Source organism: Lotus japonicus, chromosome 6 (genome assembly GCF_012489685.1).
Source record: "Lotus japonicus ecotype B-129 chromosome 6, LjGifu_v1.2".
In the NCBI taxonomy this organism is placed as follows: domain Eukaryota; kingdom Viridiplantae; phylum Streptophyta; class Magnoliopsida; order Fabales; family Fabaceae; genus Lotus; species Lotus japonicus.
The window spans coordinates 41,319,823-41,334,590 of record NC_080046.1 but is presented as its reverse complement, the minus strand read 5'-3'; the positions used below and the strand labels follow the sequence as shown (position 1 = coordinate 41,334,590).

The window sequence follows — 14,768 nt, the reverse complement described above, 5'->3', positions numbered from 1 at the left end:
GGATCAATTCCCTCCAGAGATAAATCAAGAGAAGTAAAATCACATTAGAGACTCGCTATAATACCAGTTAAATAAACTACATAAATATTAGCTTCTATAGAGACATCGCGTAGTTGCACCTCTCAATTCATCTTGAATAAACCACGAATATCAAGATGAAAAAATGACATATTTAATGAATTTGAGGTAGTTTGATCCAGCTTATTCTTTTACTTAAAAATCACTTTTAAGGTGAAGTTGGGTCAAACAAATTTTACTAAAAATTCTTTGACTTAAAAGTAACTTATTTTTACCAAAAAAAAAGGCTAAAAAGGTAATTTTTTAGAAAAAGATATTTGAGGAGTTTTGAAATAAAGGAGTTTTTTTAATCCTTGCGTAAGCTAAGCCTAAGTTATTACGGACAAAATACATTTTGAAAATTCAAGAGAAATTGAAATTATAGGAAATTCAAATCCATCAATTAAATTCCATGAATAATCTCTTGTTTGTAGTATAAAGTAACTGGGTTTTCTTCAACTGTAAAATAATAATATATTAACCAATGTACAAGAGCCAAACATCAAGTTAATTAAGAGTAACGAGGTTTTTTCTTACAGTGAGTAACGAGGTTAAAAGTAACACATTGTGCGTCTCCAACAAGGGATATCACAATTTCCTTGCTACAAGAAGGTATTTCAAATTCCATACAGTTAGTAATATTAGAAAATGCTTGACTAAAATCCCGACATTCTTTAAATTCCACAGACTTAAATCCAAAATAGACCTCCGTGAACATGGTGTAGTTGGAGCTAATTAGGATTTTAGAGACAATAGGTAGATATGCATGGTGTGCAATGACACTTGCATGTGTAAGAGCACTTAGGAATTATTCTTTGCATGGTTAATTTATATTTCATTGAAGTAGCTATATTTATTGAAACCAAGTATTATTTTGTGTTGTTAGTTATTAGTAAATATTCATCCCGCGCTGCATGGATGAAATAATAGTACTTTATTGACATACATTAGATTTTTTCATATTTTCTTTCTCATTTGTTTTTTAAATACGTATATCACATATTAAGTTTTTTTTACCTACTTATATTCTAATTCCTTTTTTTCTTTTTTCTAACTAGTTATACTTTGAATTAATATACCAAAATCATTTTAATCTTCCATATACGTAAACATAAAATATAGCATTTTTTAATTCATTTCCAAATCAATCCTTTAAAACTATTTGATATCAATTTTTTATGGCATATTTAATATCATTATGAACATAAGATACATTCATTTTTTTTTGTAATATAAAAAATAATCATAATCATTCACAATTGACTTTTATTAATTATTCTAATGTCATTAAAACCCATTAGAATGAGAAAGCGACACTTGTCGGAGTTGTATGTGTTGGATATACGACGCCAAACAGCAACCTCGGGGTGATAAAGCAACAACACAAACAGAACGCGCAAGAAAAATAAGTTGAAGCTTCTCAAGGGAAAAAATGAAAGGAAAGTTTTAGTAAAAGAAAAGCTCAGCTAGGGGCCCAATCCTAGTGCATAGAGGGCCACTTCTTACTATGCTTGATTCTAGTAAGTTGAAATTTCGTATATAAACCTTTAGAAAGTTCAATGTACAAGCAACGTGGGACTTGGAACTTTTGAAATATCAACGATTTTTCCAACATTATGCGGTTACTGTTTATGAAGGAAAGTTTAATGTTGACAATTATCATCAGGCAAATTTGGATTCTGGCATGAATGCATATAGAAACAATATTTGGCAAAACACACGGGATGTGCTTTACATTGCTCTTCGTGGCACCCAGAACAATGTCACATATAAGAGAAACAATAGAAAGAGTGTTTTTTTGTCAAAAATACATAGGATTAAGGCATAAGTCAAGTCAAACTGCACTTACAGATTAAGGGTATCAAATCCTAAAGATGACACTTACAACATAGCACCACAAATACACATTACTGAAGAAGCTAACATGCTCTACTACATAGACCTAAACTCAAATATGAACTGAAATCAAACATAACCACAGCTAGAATCAATAAGCAAACTCATAATCTCCACTGATTTGCTCTTGGTGACTCTCCTAGTTACTTTTTTTGTGCAAGGATTAGATGACAATTGAGCCTACGTCACAGAGATAAATCTTCCAGAATGGGCCTCCATCAAAGCCTGCATGACATGCCAAAGCAGAAATGGGCCATAGAAATAATTGCTTGTGCAAGGCTTCCTAAGCTGCAGACAATACAAAATGGGTTATCATCATTACTTCCGACACTGCTTATTTTTAATGTCTTTCAATTCTCAAAAATTTCTTAAGCAATTAAGCATAGTTGTTGACTGTCACCAATACTTACGGTAAATTACTAACAAAGGATGTCCTTGATTTTAAAGGTAATTAATTGTGTGTTGGTTGAAATCATGTCTGGAAAATTAAAAAAGTCATAAAAGTGCTCAGCTTGTTATTGATTCCATATTTTACATACCTTTGGTGGGGGGCAAAAGTGTTCTTTTGAGACTTTTGTTGTTGCCAACTTTGGTATGTTGAGTTTTCGGAAATGGCTTGTGTTTTGTTGTGGATAAAACAAGATCCTTTCTTAAGTGCATCATCATCAATTTCTCTCACTGAAAATTTGTTTGGAAGTGTCTGGAAATTGTGCCATGTGGGGGGTCAGATATGTTTGGCACATGCATTCAGCAACTTCAAGACTTTGAGAGTTGTTAAATGTTGATGGAAAACAAACAGCTTTGCTACCTCCAAGAGAATCAATTGCAGATAAAAACAAAAGGCTTGGGTCAGAAGAAAACATAGAATAACATTTGGTTGAGTTTCTGATGGGGTTGTTAGTTGTTTTCAGCAGTATAAGAAAACTGACCTTTCAAGAATGAGACCACCAAATCTCACCCATAACATGTTTGATGAAAAGGAAACATTTAGCTTTGTAGCTGAAGTTATGATATGGGATTCTTCTTTAAATTGACAAGGTAAGAACTTCCCTCTTTAGCTACTTTTTGACATTTTTGGCAACCATTTACAAATTGAGCATTATAGGTTGGAGCTGAAAGCTTGCAACTTTTTGCTGTAAAGGTTCTCTTGGCATCACACCCCAAAATACACCTTGGGAGTCACTAAAAATTCTCCTGACTTCACTGTGTTTCAAGTTGTGGTTCAAGACTGAAAAAAGTCTAGATCCATAAAAATTCAGGTATTTGCCTGCATTAGATCTACTATCTCCTTTCAGCAGTTTTTTGCAGCCTTTGAGTTGGAAAGTTGTATTCGGGATAACACCTGGATAAAACTCTTGGGACAGTAAATCTAATTCACAACTCAGTCTTCATCCTGTTGCTGTTCTGATTAATCTGTGTTTGTTCATTCATCCTCTCTTTCCAACAATTTGTAGGGTGACTTGGGTCCTTGCATTTCTGTATGTCAATGATCATGATGGAGGAAGATAAGCAACATTTCTGTTCCAGGCTGTGTTCCAATTTAGTCTCTTTTCTACCTGTCATGTTGGTTCTTGTCTTCTCATTTTTCTTCTTCTTATCAGCTTCTGCATCCTTCCCTTTCTTTCTTGCAATATCCATTGCTCTCATATCTACCATTTTTCTTGTCACACTGAGAAAGAGAAAAGGGTCTCTAGATGAAAGTCTAGTCCAAGATAAGCTTCAGGAAGAGGAGCTAGGGCCTTCATTAGATGATACTCAAACTGAAGTTCACAAACAAAGTGAAACTAATGAGGATCATGAGGAGAAATCTGAAGCACAATCAGACTATTCATTTCCTTCAGATAGTGAAAGCAGCAATTTCTCAATCATGGCTAAAACTTTTGAGCTCAATATTCAGGAGCTTAAGGGACAAGGTGATTTGCAGTCAGATTCTTCACTTCCATCAGATAGTGAAAGCAGTGCTGGCTCAATCATGGGTGAATGTTTTGAGATTGATCACAATGGGTATCAAAATGTGAGTAGTTCTGATAGCTTAGCTGCTTACACTGATGATGACGAGGATGACGATGACTATGATGATGAGGAGGAGGAAGAGGATAGCTTGATCGAAATCAACCTCCCAAGAAGCCACTTCTCTGACTTAACTGAAGAACCTAAGCAAAAATTGGGATCCAAGTTACCAGACTTCCATCAAGAATCCATTTTCAAGCAGCAATGTCTCATGGAGCTCTTAGCAGAAATCAATGAGATGAATGAGGATGAAAACTTAATTGAGATTGATATCTCCATGGGATCCACTAAGAGTAGAGATTTCCAGTTGAAGCAGGAATTGCCATGTTTAGGAGATCAATGTTTTCTTAGTGATTGATCCTAATTTCATGTATGCTGCTAATACAGGTTAAGTACTGGTCTTTTAACTGTTTTTCTTCTTGTTGAGGAAGATTTTGTGCTAGTTTATTAACTTGGCATGTTGATTCACCGGCATTGATGGTTAGAAGATTGTGTATCTCTGCATATTTATGTCTCTTAATGCCCAAATTAAAATGAGGTACTTTTGTCACATGCTTTCCTCCAAAAGTGTAATTGTTAGGTGTCCAAATTGAACTTTACTCACGAAAGGTAGCTCAGTTGGAAACACAGACTGACTGTGTGGAAAAAGTTATCAAACTCGACCTACACAATACATCCATAGGAGGGAAGAAGTGTTTTAACTGTAACTAAATCCCGAATCTGCAATAGCCGCGCGCACATAAAAAAAAACTGCATATAACATTTATGTAATATTTAAGTTTCTGATCAATGATTACTCAAATTTGACAAACCAAACCTGATACATCATTTAACATTAGTTGCACAAATATTTAAGAAGTTAGATGATAAAATTGAATAGTGCAGAATATGGTGATATATATTTTGAACGCCTTTAGACAAGGCGTGGAATCCATAAAGGAACTTTTTAAAGTGCTAATTATGAATTTGTTTGGTTATTTTCCTTTCCCTGTTCAAATCTCCCTTTCTTACTGGAAAAGTTAACTAGCAGTTAGCATGCATCACTAACATTTCAACTCAGAGTAAATGGAGTTGCTAAGTCAAATCATGGCATCAATAACCTGCGGCTTTCCTTGCACTGATATTGCAACACCAACAATCAGTTTTCAACCGAACCAAGCATGTGTGCTAGCTCTGTAGTTTGCAGACAGAGTAGACAAAGTCCATTTTCAACCTTCAGAGGAAAAAAAACAGTTACACGTACCCTCGCCCTCTAGATAAAAATATTTTATATATAATGGAACGACAAAAAAACACTAGATTGAACTATGGCAAAATAATACACTTGTTCATATTCATTATACTCACCCACCACTATATTCAACTCAATCAATCCAATGATAAAAATAAAACTAATGGTTGGACTTAGATGAATCACTATTTTGTTTATGGATAGTGACTTATCCATAATATTATAATGTCCATTGGACTACCTAGTTAAAGAAAACCATTGGGCTTGGATTTTTTTGTTTACTTCTTAATAAGCAACCTAACAAAAAATTAAAACAAAACTGATACTTGGACAGGATACGTGGATCCTGGTACCAAAATCACCAATTTCATGAACCCTAACATAGAAATCATATCTCACCAAACTCATGCATTAAGATCCATGTGAAAAATCTCTCATGTGTCATCATGTGTAGTTTTTGTGTCAATCTATTTCTTCATGTATATTAAATATGTGAGACTCTTTAAATATTTATGAAGTGAAGAGAGATGAACACAATGTTTTTCAGTGACACTTAACATTATCATGTTGCGTGAGAATATCCAAATCCAAAAACTCATAGACCCTAATCTAAGAACCCTAGCTCTCAATTTTCTAAGTCAGACAACTTAACATCTCAAATCCACGAATGGTTTGAATTAGTGGCAAGTCTACATTCGCGAGCAAGTTTGATGATTGCATGTTAACATTTGCGACTTTGACATTCGCAAGCTTTTGTGTAGGTTAACAACTTGATTTGGTTCTTCATTCCAAATTCAATATTTCTCTAATGCCCTGAATTTCTTCTTCATCTTCGTATGATCTTATAAGTTAGGCCAGATTTGATTTTCCGTTTCTAGGTCTTTAATTTTTTTTGAAGATGAAGCAACCTAGTTGGTGAGAGAGAGGACAAAGCAAGTTAGCTTGGAGCCTTTCAAAGTCAGATACAACGCCGATGTTAAATTGTTGTAGCATCGGTTTTTAGCTCTTTAGTGTCGGTTTTGGTCGACTCTAATCAACATTTTTCTTATAGTCAATGCAATGAAGCCATTTTCGCAAGTGTGTAATACTATCGATGCTAATCCCCTTGCGAGTGAAGCTCCTCCACGATTCTTTTATGTGTAATCAAACACATTCAAAAATGAAGTTTGAGACTCAAAACACTTTGAATTTATTGAGAGAGAGAGAGAGAGAGCTACCATGAGAGAAAGGTCCAGGCATGGTGGAGTGAAGTTGGTTGAAAAGGTGGGTCATACCATTTATGTGATGACCCGTTTATCACTATGATCGTCGACCATGGTCCGATCAAAATTGAGAATCACCACGGCCTCCATTTTTGCCACAACTCAACCACTGAGTTTGGTTTTCAAGAGTCTTAAAATTTTGGTTGACAAAGAAAAACAATTTCTAATTATTTAATACAAATCATTCACAATTATAGTGTTAAATGATACGTTCCTGATAAAGTGTTCTGAGTAATGATAGTTTTTATTATTGTGTGTTATTACAAAATTTTAGAAGACAAAAGGGGTACAAAAATTGTTCCCGTGATTTGTGATGAGGGTGCTTCAATCACAACTTGATAGTGAATCTGCAAATGTACAGATTGCCCGAAGTAATAAAAATATATTGATTCACAGGGATTGCGTACGTTTACCCTCTAAGCTACCTGAACTCATTATGACAGGACGGAAAAACAAAAATAAAGGATTAATCGATTGGTTGATTGTTGATAGATTCAATGATCGTATAAAGTAAAAAGAAACGATTAAACTTAAGCACTTATGAGAGAAAAGTACATGAGGTGTAACTTCATCAATTCCTGATTATGTCTCTTATAATTTCACTTTACTTATGAACTCGTTCATTTTCTCTACGATGATTTGCCTATGTTTTTACATGTTAATGTCTTAACTAAGCAAACCTTCTGATTAAATAGCCATAGCTAATGTCTTAGTACCTAATTAATCATATTCAATCAAAGATAAAGTTCCTAATTTCAGGCCAACAAGATCAAGATTTACCCTTATGTCTAAGGTGCAAAAACCTAACCAATCTCTTCCCGAAATCTTTATTTCTAACCAATTCGTCAATTATCCAAGAAATAATGAAATACTTGTGTGCACTCAAGTGTCAATTAAAACGGGAGAAGAAATTCATAGGTTACAAGAAGAGTAATAAACAAAACCAAAAAGTTAAAGCATAATCAATAGAACTAAATTTGTCAACCCCAAGTACCGTTAAGAGATTATCCAAGCATGGCTAACATGATTAAAATCATGAAAAAATTGAATCCAACAGCTCTAGAGAAAGCCCTAGGAGTGTTCCCCTCGATCTCCTTTGAACTCCAAAGAAAACCGTTTGCAAAACGGCTTCTAAACGCCAAAGTTATGTCAAAAACCCCAAAATAGTTTTTTTAATAAAAAAAGTGGTGCTCAACTAACATTGAACTCGTTCAAAAAGTGACACTGAAAAAACCAGAGGTGGAAAAGTGGTGGCTGCGCGGAAATCACAAAGAAAAGTGGCGCGGCTGCACCACTTAGCCTGACAACTTCAAATTTTTCTCATTTTTCCTGATTTTCTCCACTTTTTCATATCTTTTCTTGAAATTAAATAAACATAAGAATAAAAAATAACAACTAAAAATTAAAACTTATCAACTCTAACTAAATCAGATAAAAATCCTAATTAAAATATTAAAATATAAAAAAGAGATAAACTAAATAAAAATAGACAAAATCTACAAAATTCAAATAAAATAGCATAAAATCTAGAAAAATCCTAAAAATGCACAATATATGCCTAATTATACTTAAAATTATAAATAAAACTAAACAAATAGAATAAAAATAAAATAAAAGACACACAAAAATACCCTTATATCGCTGGGTCGACACAACTCAATAGCTAGCATTTCACCAAGGAAGGTGTTGCCACCCTCATAACCGGTACAAGTACCTGAGAGTCAAGAATCTGTTCCATCACAAATCACGCTTGGGAGCTTGGCCACCAAAGAATTATTTGTGCCTCAAACTATTTACATGTGGTTCAGGTCTTGCAGGCGGAAGTGCACGTATCTACGTTTTGTGAGAGGTGGACGATCTTACATGTTAGAGGTGCGTTTTGTTGGGATTGACATTCTTTCGTGGTGTACATTCCACGGGAGAAAAACAATGTTGCGGATTTTCTGACTGCTTCTAGAGAGGGTATCCCCGTGTGTGGAGTCTTCCATAGGAGATTATTGCTTTGTTATGCTTAGATTATGTTGAGTTGTTGAGTTTCTATTATATATTCTTCCTCTTGTCATAAAATAATAATGTATTCACAATATTAATCTTCTTGAGACAATTTAAATAATTAATTGTCTAACCCGACAAGAACTCAAAACACCACAAATATATGTTGAGTGTCTAGAGAAAATAAGAGATACAATTAGTGAAATAATTAAATAACAAGAAAGACATGTAAAAAGAAAAAGTGAAAATAAAATAGAGAAAATGTTAGGAGTGAAAATCAACCATACCTCAAAAACATATTTTAGAAAATTGAGGACAATTATCAAGAGAAATGAAAAGTCATCCACATCACATCATGAACATTAGAAATTAAAACAATATGGTCCATAGGTCATTGACCCACTAGCTCGGCAACACTAATAGTAATGTTTAATGGTGGTGCCCTTGACACCATTCAAGTTGCTTAATTACGTCCAAAGTCACTATGCATGTGACCACTGACTGTAACTAGTGCTACCAGCTTAAACAATTAAACGGTTCATCAATTCATTAATTAATATCTTTTGAGCTTCTTCAAGTTCTACGTTGTTTATTTAAGTTGTCGGCCAATTGTTTATTTAATCAGTCAACGAATTAAAGAGGTTGGAACTTGGAAATGAGGGCATAAACCTCATAATTAAACTATAGTACTAGTTGAAGAGTTTATTTCAATCAATGAGTGAATTGAAATACCATCCTTCCTCTAATTTCACACAATTACACCCTTTGTATAAAAATAGGTAAGAGACAAATGAGACCATCGAACAATAAATTATCCCAAAAATTTAAGTTGCTAGATAAGAGTCGCATGAATTATATATTATATTATTATTTTTGATGTATTTTTATGTAATAACATGTTGGTTTGAAGTGTGAATAATGCACAAGTCGTCATTGAAGACGAATCAAACTTTAAACTAGACAACAATTAACCCAAAGGCTTAAGTTCAATAAGCGTCACACACTACTAAGCGTCACACACTGATAATGTACATACATATTTTTTATATAATTGAAAGAAAAAAAGAGAGAAACAGAAAAACAAAATAAAATTGAAATAAAAGAAAAAGTTGGATATAAATGAATCATAACTCTACTTCCTCATGTGATATTATTAGAGACAAGAGATACAAGAATAATTAACTTGAAACCCCTTATGGCAACACACGGAAAAAATTATGTATTGAAAGTATAAAGAACTATTCATGTATTCAATTATAATACTTCCTTTTTCATTTTAAATATTTTAAAATTTAAATTTAATTGTGACAAAGCAAATTAATGAATTGCAACTGAATGATAAAACTTAAGTTTAGTGTATAGTAATTAAACTAAAAAAATATGGTTGCACTGACATATGTTCCCATATCTTAATACATATAAGAGTCCTAAATGGTAGGGCACACAAGTGATTTTGTTTGTTTCATAATATTCGTTTGATAGTCTTAAGCAAGACAGCAAAAACCAGCCCCACTAGCCGAAAGATTGAGAACAAAAGCAAGAATTGTGTGAAGTTTTTTTTTTTTTTTACTTTTAAAATGTGAAGTTTTTATTCTATGCAAATAAATTATTAATTAATTTAGTGAACTTTATCAGAGCGTGTGGTCGCGTCCACCCAATAATAATAATAGTACTGTTCAAAATAATAATAATAATAATAGTAAACGAAAAGTTTCAGCTGGATTTTTTTTAAAAGTCGCCAATTATTTATTAATAATATGACAGGATTTTCTATAGTAGATTAAAATTGATCCTTGCCTGAAATGACATGATATATATTGCTAGATTTCATTCTTTCCAAGTAGAAGTAAAACATAGGGTACTGAATGTGGTGGACATTCCTTCCTATAAAAAAATAAGCTACGTACAGATCACAATATGAACATGCAAAAAAGTTACAGAACAAGCTATAATAGTGAAATGTATGTATAAGCAAAAGCAAGCAATATTGGATCTTAAACTCTTCAACTAGTATTGGTGGACATTTCTTGTCAATATTTGTTTGTGATTATTTTTCTTCCGTTATTGATGTAAAAAAACATAAATGATATTACATTTCTTTAAATCTAATTTTTAAAATTTCAATTATTATTTACATTCATTTGTTTTTTATAAAATTTGATAATTATTTTGACTTTTACAATTTAAAATCAGTAAGGCTACATAAATTGATCGAATAAAATCAAAATTTTCTATGTAATAAGATTTTTTGCAACAAATTGGAGAGAATCCAAGTCAGATCCAATCACCCACCAGATAGCAAATAACGGTCCAGATGAAAAAGCACTCACCACATCCAAGGGCTCCGAATCCGTCCATGCCAACTCTCACTTATCGACTAGCAACGGCCCAAAACACGCCACGTGTCCACAGGATAAAGCGTTATTAACCCTCTGATCCAACGGATCCTGCTCATTCGCTCCCAAACCAATCCCTCCCGTTCCGTTTCGCCCATCGCTTCCTCGCCGGAGCCACCGTCACCCGCCGCCGCCCGCCACCAATTGGAGCTCCACAGCAAAATCCATTTCACGTTTTGAGGCGTTCATTTCAACAGCGCGTCAATTTCACGCGGAACGTGAAAGCCGATTCATGACTCGGATTCTCAGATTCTCATTCGTTCTTATCCTCAATCGGATTTGAAATTCCACAGAGAATCGCATCGAATCGCATCGCGCACTGAATTTCTGGTTTCAATTTCAACGAGTTTCTTCCGCAAACACTGCTTCAACAACTTGGCGCGCAACCGAGTCAACGCGAACGATTTCCGTCGGCGCTTCAATTTCCGCCACCGGACTTGATGGCGGACTCGGACAACGATTCCGGCGGGGAGCACAACGCAGGCCGATCGAACGCTCATGACAGAGAGTTATCGCTGAAGGAGCAGGACCGGTTCCTGCCGATAGCGAACGTGAGCAGGATCATGAAGAAGGCGTTGCCGGCGAACGCGAAGATCTCGAAGGACGCGAAGGAGACGGTGCAGGAGTGCGTGTCGGAGTTCATAAGCTTCATCACCGGCGAGGCCTCCGACAAGTGCCAGCGGGAGAAGCGGAAGACGATCAACGGCGATGACCTGCTGTGGGCCATGACGACGCTTGGGTTCGAGGACTACGTGGAGCCGCTGAAGGTGTACCTGCAGCGGTTCAGGGAGATGGAGGGAGAGAAGAGCGTGGCGGCGCGTGATAGGGACGCTCCCTCTTCCAATGCTAGCAACAGTTCATTTGAGGGTGGTGGTGGTAGTTATGGTGGTGGTGGGATCATGATGCATCAGGGACACGTGTACGGTTCTTCTGGGTTTCATCAAGTGATGGGTAATAAGGGTGGGCCTGGGTATCCTGGGCCTGGATCCAATGCTGGTAGACCAAGATAGTGTATGGTGTGGCCCTTGTTTAATTATTTTCATAATTATAAAAAGGGTGCATGATTTGTGGTAGTGGTGAAGTGATTAGTGAATTGGTAATAATCCTGATAGAGAGGTTGGTTTGTACTGTGGCCAATAATCTGTAACTGTTTTAACTGTTGTTGTATCATAGAAATAGTGCTTCTTGTGATGTACCACTTTTAAATTTGTGCCCCAATTGGTCTAGTTTTCCTTTACCTTTGTATGGACTTTATAAAAGGGAAGTGATGTTATGATTCACATGCTGTATTTGTCTAGTCAAATTGGAGATAAGAGCAATCTTTTCTTCAATATGTTGTACAGGTTTGTCTCAAAATCATTTACATTATCTCGGGTGAATTGAGAAGGTCAAGTTTAACATTGTGTTAATGATCCTATTTAATACTTATGAAGAAAATATGATTAGAGAAATAGACATTAAATTTCAACTTCAGAAAAACTTGACGGAATTAAATTACAGAATCATCATTCACAATTTTTAGTTTTATGTCAAAAGACTAAACAAACTATGAATAATTTGTGAAAATTGCATCCAGAAGTTCAACATCATCAATAATTTTGTCATCTAATAAACAAAATACTTTTTTTTTGTCTTGACCAAGGCATATCCACACCCGACAGACGTGAGACTAGTCACTCACCCCACGGTCAGCGCACTAAGCGGTAGAGGGCTGGCCAAAGAGTTTTTCCTATTCGCAAGAGTTGGGATTCGAACCCCCAACCACTTGCTTAAAGAATGAAGTGTTGCACAATAAACAGAATACTTGAAATGTGTCATCAATACATCTTTTATATCTCTCACATATCTATCTTATATTTGTATCTCTCTCCATGGTGGTGGAAAATCAGTATTACCCTTTAATTTTTTACTCCCTTAGTTCCTATAAATAAGTCCATATTTTTAGGAAAAAAAAAAATTTGTTCCTAAATATAAGTCATTTTATAATATCAATGAAGCATTAGATATTTTTTTTCCAAAACTATCATCATTTTTAATATGAAAGAGACAATGAAATTTTGAGATACTAACTTGGAGAGATAAGAAATTAAATAAAGGTAATTTAGAAAATATGAAAGTAGATAAATTCTATTACAAATTTATTGTGTTCTAACTACTTTTCCTTAATCATGTTGTCGAAGAAAAACTTATTTCTTAATCTAACAAAATATGGTAAAATAAACTTATATATAGGAACGAATGGAGTATAGTTTTAACTTGGACGATTTAGCTTATGCCATTGGAAAGTTTCAATTTTGGGGCTTCTTGTTCTTGTTCTTGTTGCTTCGGTCTCGTTAAGCTTGGTCCTGGATTAGTGAACTTTGCTTCGTTCAGAATTTAGAAAAAATAAAATGTGTCATTGGCGTTGGAAACTTCAAAAAAAATCGTGTGTTTTTCGTTAAGAAATGAACCATTGAGTGAAGAGGCAAATTGAGGGAGAGTGGAGGAGTTGCTTGCCATGAAAGTGAAACTTAAAAGATAGATGAAGTGAAGCAAGAGAAACAGTCAAAGGATATGACTGTAGTTTCATCCCCAAAATCTCAGCCATCCAATACATAAATAATATATCAACGTTCGAATATAATAACGCACTGATACAAGATTTATTAGGATTCTTTTTGGTAATTCAGAAGATACATGACTTATAAGTAGGGGTGTTCATAACCGAACCAATCCAATCAAAACCGACAAACCGATCCAAAAAAACCGAAATTCAATCAAACCGAAAACCGAACAGACTGAAAATTGAAAAAACCGAAATTATTTATTGGATCGGATCGGATTTCGGATTTGAATTCTAAAACCGAACCAATCCAATCCAAACCGAACATTCACAAATATGTATACTTTTAGTTATACATATATCATTCCATTTACACTTACATAGTACATATTTATTGTAGATATATATTAATTATATCACACATTCTTATTTATAAAATTACGTTTTAATAAAAAAAGTTCAAGTAATTATTTGAACTATATACATGCATCAAAGTAAACAATTATAATCATAATTTAAAAATATGTTGACTATGTTATAATTTATGAATGTTATATTAATGTTATAAATTATGTATCGTTGTATTTATCATATATTATATTTTTTTAAAATTTATACAACACAATTTCAAAGTGTAAAAATGTGAAATAAAAACCGAACAATCCAATCCAATCCAAACCGCTATAGATTGGATCGGATTGGTTCGGATTTGAATTTAGTAAAAAATTTATTGGATGACAAAATCATAAAACCGATGAGATCGGATCGGATGGTTTTTCTCCTCAAAATCGATCCAATTCAATATGCGAACACCCCTACTTATAAGGATAACGCATTGAACTGATGACTGGATGGGAGAGATGAAGCACTGAGATTATCATAGGATAATAGGATAATAGTACCAAAATCTTACCAACGATTTACTAAAGTTGAGCAATTATGTTTGGTAAAAACCTATTTTGAGTGTAGACACCCAAATAAATTAGAGAGAAAAATGAAACGAGAAAATATAAGTAATATATGTGATGCGATATGATAAGAGATAAATAAAAATATTGCGTGTATGTAAGTGTTGTTATTGCTGATGATTTATGATGGGGATTGAAAATTTAGTGCTTATTCATTCCACTTTGGACGCTTACTCATTCCACTTTGGACGAGTATCTAGTCCAACCGTGATGAAGTATCTAGCTCAGAAAACCTCACAACCACAAGCACCTTTTACTTTTGATTTTTTTTATTTCAAATTAAAAAATTATAGATAACCATGCCCCACTTATTATTATTCTAATTTAAAAAGAATATATTCTTTCATAGGACATAGATTTTTCTAAACCTTTGCCATTGCAGATACAAAGGTTGACATGTGTCGATATCAAATT

The 14,768-nt window shown here is 34.1% G+C and overlaps 2 protein-coding genes across 4 annotated transcripts; both read left to right on the top strand.

The window, feature by feature from the left end:
- The first annotated feature begins 2,671 nt into the window (after positions 1-2,671).
- On the top strand, positions 2,672-4,513 carry LOC130726238 (uncharacterized). 3 transcript variants are annotated; one of them, XM_057577476.1, is made up of 3 exons: positions 2,672-2,991; positions 3,095-3,212; positions 3,408-4,513. In XM_057577476.1, exon 3 carries the CDS (start codon positions 3,434-3,436, stop codon positions 4,319-4,321), a length of 888 nt encoding a protein of 295 aa, XP_057433459.1. In that variant the 5' UTR covers positions 2,672-2,991; positions 3,095-3,212; positions 3,408-3,433; the 3' UTR covers positions 4,322-4,513. The 3 variants fall into 3 exon arrangements, with proteins under 3 accessions (XP_057433459.1, XP_057433456.1, XP_057433457.1); XM_057577473.1 differs by having other exon boundaries at positions 3,059-3,212; XM_057577474.1 differs by having other exon boundaries at positions 2,672-3,212.
- A 6,368-nt stretch (positions 4,514-10,881) lies between these two features.
- LOC130723862 (nuclear transcription factor Y subunit B-3-like) lies at positions 10,882-12,124 on the top strand. The gene has a single exon (XM_057575005.1). It carries the CDS (start codon positions 11,285-11,287, stop codon positions 11,852-11,854), a length of 570 nt encoding a protein of 189 aa, XP_057430988.1. The 5' UTR covers positions 10,882-11,284; the 3' UTR covers positions 11,855-12,124.
- The last annotated feature ends 2,644 nt before the right edge of the window (positions 12,125-14,768 follow it).